This window comes from Arachis duranensis, chromosome 4 (assembly GCF_000817695.3).
Source record: "Arachis duranensis cultivar V14167 chromosome 4, aradu.V14167.gnm2.J7QH, whole genome shotgun sequence".
In the NCBI taxonomy this organism is placed as follows: domain Eukaryota; kingdom Viridiplantae; phylum Streptophyta; class Magnoliopsida; order Fabales; family Fabaceae; genus Arachis; species Arachis duranensis.
In genome coordinates, this window is record NC_029775.3 from 24823897 (window position 1) to 24830645 (window position 6749).

General features: G+C 34.7%; 2 protein-coding genes across 2 annotated transcripts in view; one reads left to right on the forward strand and one right to left on the reverse strand.

Moving 5' to 3' along the window:
• Positions 1-3305: 3305 nt before the first annotated feature.
• Positions 3306-5036, reverse strand: LOC107483797 (uncharacterized). Its single transcript, XM_052260483.1, has 2 exons — positions 4448-5036; positions 3306-4168 (listed from the first exon to the last, which is right to left on the reverse strand). Exons 1-2 carry the CDS (start codon positions 5034-5036, stop codon positions 3306-3308), a joined length of 1452 nt encoding a protein of 483 aa, XP_052116443.1.
• Positions 5037-5983: 947 nt separating this feature from the next.
• Positions 5984-6749, forward strand: part of LOC107483808 (uncharacterized) — a 2391-nt gene continuing 1625 nt past the window's right edge. Inside the window, exons 1-2 of the mRNA XM_016104428.3 lie at positions 5984-6247; positions 6649-6709. Of these exons, the coding sequence (XP_015959914.1) occupies positions 6065-6247; positions 6649-6709 (244 nt within the window). The 5' untranslated portion in view covers positions 5984-6064. The remainder of the gene's footprint in view (positions 6248-6648; positions 6710-6749) is intronic.

Here is a 6749-nt window from a genome sequence, read left to right on the forward strand (position 1 = left end):
AAATATTAAATAAAATAAATATATTTTTTTCTAACATTATTACCGATCATGTAATTATGTTCTTAAGAACTTTTAAAATAATCCTATACATTGTTATTGAAATTGGACCAGACCAACTGATTCGATCGAAAAATTGATAAACTAAATTTATTATCGGTCTGGTTCAATATTTGAACCACACAAAGTACCGAATTAAAATAAACTGGTTAAATCTAAAGCGAATTGGTCCAATTAAACCGCTTGAAATTTAAAAGTTTTCAAAATGTGAGAATTCAGATTCAAACCCTTGTTATCTTAAACTAATTAATAAATTATTAAAATTTAAAAATAATAGTTATTTTAATATAAAAATAAAATAAAAATATTTATGATAGAATAAAATTAATAAAATACTTATTGTTCCTATTCTATATTGTTTTAGAATAACTAGATATTTTTAAAATATTAATAAAAAAAAGGAGTAGGTTGCATAGACAGAAATGAAGGAAGAAGGACAGAAAAAAAGAGGAACAGAGAGGCGACAGAAAACAATAAAGTGGTGGACCCAAGCAGCGCCGCCGACAGTGTATTACGGAGTCGAAGATCAGAAAACAAGCCTGATGCAAGGGAGAACAAGCAATCTTGCGGATGGAGAGGATCAGAAAACGACCATAGCGTAGGGAGAGGATTAGAGAGCGAGCTACTGCAGAAGGGGAGGAACAAGGAATGAACGACGTTTATGAAAAGTAAAGAGAGCGAGGGATAAAAATCTTAGCAGAACTCTGAATTTTTTTCTTTAAAACTCAAATTAAAAGAAATAGGAGAAATGTGTAAAATAAAAAAAATTAAAAGATAAATATTTAATTATTGTGATCATGTTTTTAAAATTGGTAAAAATATATTCTCTTAGTCTCTAATTTATTTTTATTATCAACATGTTTATATGATTGTTAAAGACACGTGTCACATTATAATTTAATTATGTGTAGCAGTATAATAACGAGTTTATTAGTAATACTTAATATGTTAACACAAATAATTACATCATATGTCATAATATTACTTAACTACCTGTTAATTTATGTCATATATTATAATATTATTCGTTCACATATATAATTTATTATGTCATTATTGTAAAAATATTAAATTAGTCTTTAATTTTATATTAAATAACTCATTTTAGTCTTTAAAATTAGTTTATGTAATTATACACTAATTTTATTTTATAAATTTAAAAATTTTAATATTTTTAAATATATTAATTTTAATTATATTTTGTCGCTTTTTAATTTTGATATTGAAGAGTAGTTGGTGTTAGGCGTGGATATGGGGTAACTGGATGCTTAACATGGGTGTGGTGTCAGGAAGAAGGCCATAACAGGAATCGGACCCAGTGATTCCCCCTCCCACGAATCGGACCCAGCGTTTGGAGGAATCGGACCGTCTGATTGCGCTCCCTTCCACGTGTCGGACAGCAGCTTCTCCCCAAGACGGTGCCCCAGCAGCCAGCATACCCCCCTTTCCCCCACTCCCTCAATCCGAAACATCATTTTCAAGCTGAAACCCCATTTCATCCTCTCTGAGTTCATCTTCTTCCTCCCTTCCTCTTCAAAAGCTTTGCATGCAATAGAATCTGTGGAAATGGCTAAAAGACACAAAGCTAGAAATGTTGATCGTCCTGAACTTCACATTGTAAATTATCTGTCTGATCCTGATTATGTAAGTTAAATTTTTTAATTTTTTGTAAATTTCTGTATTTTAATTAAATTTTGTAGAAATTTTTTTTGTATTTTATGGTTAAATGTTGTAGTTAGGTAGATAGATATGTAAATGTTGATTGTTACAGGTTTTGTAAGAATTTTTCTGGAGTAGTATTAGAAATTTTAATTAATTAATAAAATCTGATGATTAATTTAAAAATTATAATATTAGCAATTATGATAATTTTTTGTTATTATGTTTAGATATTGTTAGTTAATTGGAAAATATGTTAAAAAAAATTTTGTAAGACGGTTAGAAATTTTGACTAATGAATAAATTTTGATGATTAAACTTATAAATTATGATTGTAAATTGGTTGTTATTATGTATAGATGCTGTTAGTTAGTTGGAGGAAAATGTAGGATATTATTTTTGGAATAGATTTAGAAATTATAATTTAGTAAGTTAGCTTTTATGATTCATGTTATAAATTATAAGTTTAGGAATTATTTCCACACATTTTTGTTGGAAATTATATGTTTAGGATTTATTATAATTTTTTGTTGGAGAATATGTTAGAAATCTTTTTGTAATACGAGTAGATATTGTAGTTAACTAATTAACTTTTGTGATCAATGTTGGAAATTATAATTCTGATTTTGTAATAGATTTAGAAATTAGAATTACTTAATTTATTTTTGTTATTAATTTAAAAATTTATGTTGTTAGTTAGACAATGTTTTTCAAATGTTACTTAATTAGAATTACTTAATTTATTTTTGTTACTTAGTTTATTATGTATGTTGTTAGTTAGACAATGTTTTTCAAATGTTGTTTGTAAATAGCTGAGAAGTTATAATTAACTAATTAATTATTATGATTAATTTTTGGAAATTATAATTATAGGAATTATGATAATCTTTTGAAGTTATGTTTACATGCTGTAGTTTGATCATTTGTTAGTTATTTTTTTTGTAATTGGGCTAGAAATTATGATTAATCGATTAAATAGTATGATTAATTTAAGTGGTAAATTAGTAATCATTCATGATTTGACTAGTAACATGTTATGTTTTTTCAGAGTTCACGAATGATGACATGTGACCACCCACTGCCTCCTGATCGGTACCATCCAAGTGTAGAGGATCATTTACGGGTTACTGGGTTTTATCATGCCTCTCAGATTGGAGTAGTTCAATGCCAGAAAGCATTGATAAATGCTTTAGTGGAGAGGAGGCGGCCGGAAACACACACCTTCCACCTTCCGATTGGTGAGTGCACAGTGACCCTGGAGGATGTAGCCGTTATTTTGGGCCTCCCGACGAACGGCCTTCCGGTGACGGGGATGACCTTGAGCAGCTTTGAAGCATTGGAGGGTGAGTGTTTCCATCAGTTTGGGGTTGCACCGAGAAAGGCCGACTGCAGGGGGAGCGGCATAAAAATTACATGGCTTAGGAATCTAAAAGAACGTATACAACTGACTGACGAAAACAGTATGCAGAGGTACGTCAAGTGCCACATTATGTTGTTATTGGGTACTATCTTACTTGGAGACAAGTCAGGGGCATCTGTGCACTGGAAGTTTTTGCCTTTGCTCCGGAATTTTCATAGTATCAGTAATTTTAGTTGATGGATTCGTGCCTGTCAGAAATCAGTCCCACACCATCCCGAGTCACAACATGTTGTCGCAGATTACTAAGGAAAAAGTGCCATGCATCAGAAGTCTCCCCCTCCACAATTGCAAACGCAATAGGGACGATATTATTGTTACCATCCTGTGAAACTGCGACCAACAAACAACCCTTATACTTTTCGTACAAGTGAGTCCCATCAACCTGGACAACTGGCTTGCAGTGTCTGAACGCTCTAATGCATGGGTAATAACTCCAGAAGACTCTGTGCAATACCCGAATATCAGTTACTTCGTCATCACCTTGATATGCAGACATAGTCTCGAAATGGACGATTGCCGATGGCTCCTTGTTACACATGGCCTGAAACCATATAGGCAAAGCTTCATATGATGCTTCCCAACCACCAAATATTTTTTCCACTGCTTTTTGCTTCGCCAACCATGCTTTCTGATAGCTGATGGTGTAATTGAACTTCGACTGCACCTCCGCAATAACTGATTTCACCTTTATCGACGGGTCAGCCTCAACCAACGGCTTTATTGCTTCCGCAATTGTGTTCGAATCCAGCTTCGAATGATCCTGAGAAATAGTGGCTCTAGTACAAGTGTGAGAACCGTTGTACCTCCTTATAACCCAACAATACTTTCTGCTGATCATGCTAACCCTGATAAGCCAATCACAACCTGATCCATACTGTGTACACTTCGCATAGAAGGTCAACGGCTCTGACTCATAAACACGGTAGTCTACACCTCTTCGGATGGTATAATCTTTCACCGCCATCATAACAGCTTCCCTAGAATTGAATTCCATTCCGATTGCAAATTCACCATCTGCGACCATAGGAATTTCTACCACAACGACAGCCAAATCAAAATAATTTAAGGCAAATACATTTAATAACTGAAATTAAGACTACGTCAATGCTCCCTATATCCACATAAATATAAATATTATTCCTATCATGTTTGTCATCCCACTTTTAACATCATACAAACATAAACACATAAAAAACTTTGGACAAATGCGCACAAATTAATTTTCACGTGACTTATATTCTTATTTACATCTATCAACATAGATTATTTCCCAAAGTCTACTACTTTCTATATTTATACGTTAATACGTACCGGCACTCATATATTCCGGAAACTCCGGCGCATGCATGGCTTCCAAGTCCAGAACCCGCATGAAGGACGGCTCCTCAAAGGGATCTTCGTTTGCAAGTGCATTTGCAACGTCTCCCACATTTGGAGCCACCTCCCCGTCACCTTGATCTTCTTCACCTTCTGGAGCAACAGCTTCGTAATTGCTTTCAAACTCTTCCTCACTGTCACTATCGTATTCTTCCCCTTCAATATTTCGGTCCGCTTCAGATTGTTCGAATTCGACGTACAACTCTATCACCGATATCTGACTGCGACTTTCAAAATACATTGGAAACATCTCCTGCATACTCGCTTCGTCGGTTACATACTTGGTTTGATACTGCACGAAACCGCCAAATACCGGTATGGGATATCTGTATACCATACATGATATTCTTTTGGCTATCTGAAAACCTATCTTCTCACAAATCACACCTTTTAGCTCCTCAAATGAGATTGTGAACGGAATAACAATATCTAACGGCTTCTCACAACTAAATCTCACTCCTTCAGATGTTTGTAATAGAATCTGACCAAAATAATATACTCTTACTGTAACTCTATCAACCATTTTTCATACTCTCATACATAAATATCTAGTGAACTCTCATTTACTCTTGGAGTTCAAATGAAATAACAGAGACGCAAGGGGAAGTAGAAGAGAAACAGGGGGAGGAAGAAGACGTAGAACAACGAAGAGGAATCAGATATGAGGAGTGCATCCGAGTTTCCAAAACACACACACATATATATATATATACCCAAATCGGACCCTCCGAATCCTATTAAAAAAATTTTTTTTTCTCCTGCAACAAAACGGACCCAGCGACTCCGAATAAAAAAAAAATTCTGCCAGAAAACGGACCCAGCGAGTCCATGAAAAAAAAATTAATCTGCCACCAAACGGACCCAGCGAGTCCATGAAAAAAAAAATAAAAATAAAAAACCAAACGTACCCAGCGATTCCATTTTCATACAGAAAATAAAAAAACTTAAATTTGGTCCCTAAATGGAATCGGACCCTACGATTACTACCTACAAGTTCAACTTTTTCTCCCGCGCAAGGCAATCGCTCGGTCCGACTCCCCCTGCCATGGCTCAGAAAAAACTGCCCCACACCATTGTCTAACACCACCATGTTCCATATCCCTGTACAACTCATCCACCCGTCCAATATTGAAAAAATTGAGCCTAATATATCATATGTCATTGACTGATATGTCATTATATTATTATTACAAGTGTCGCTATCAAGTCACCTTAGCATCCTGTTAAAGAAAAAAAAATAAAGACTACAATAGTAGGTTTTTTTTAATCCTATAATTAATACCATTTGAATCTCGAGCGTCTCAGAGAACACTTTGAAATTTAATCTCCGATAATTAATAAAGCACTAATAATCTCCAGGTGGGTATGTGCGGTCAAGATTGCATTGCACATAATGTGGTCATGTAGTAACACACTCCAGCCACAATCAATAGTGTATGTGGCAGTATATATTCATAGCTTCAGATATTTATTGTTTTCGTTTGATGGTTCAACCACAAACATAACCAGTAGCCCATAACACAGCGCTTTAGCTTGTTTAGTTTTTCAAGCATGCAATTCTTGTCAGTGGGTTTACCGGCCAATAAGGTTCCGGTTCGGTCACTGAACATGAACCCAACAAGAATGTCAATGAAGGACCCTGGCAACATGGCTGTGGTGGCTGCTCCCAAATGGGCCCAGAAAACCATTACTTTGCCTCCTCACAAACGCGGTTGTCATCTCGTTACTCCAAAGGTTCTCTTCTCTTCTCTTCTTTAATCTTAATTATTAATAATAATAGTAATAGTAATAGGAAAAACCCATCTTTGAATTAGTTCAGAGTTAGTTAGCAATTAGATAATTAGTTATTGCTGACTCAGCTAAGTTAGTGGAACTGCTTACACTTTCTACCATTTATCAATTTTCCAACCATTTTGGATGAGACGTGAAATTCATGATGTGTTTGCAAATCTCACACTCCATTACTTTGATATCCGAAATTGAAGAAGTAACTTGAACATAATTTTAATATACTGTGTTGGTGTCTATTGTCACGCATAGTTTGAGTGATCGATCATGGGATTCTATTTTTTCTGTAATTCTTTAAAACATTTGTACTGTATCATCATGGGTTAAACAAATGGTCATTGACTCAGATAGTGAAAGAAATTGAACAAGATTTGTCTGGATTCAAGTGTGGCCTAGCTCATGTATTTTGTAAGTATATTCTTGTAAATTGCAACGCCCCTCCCCCCTC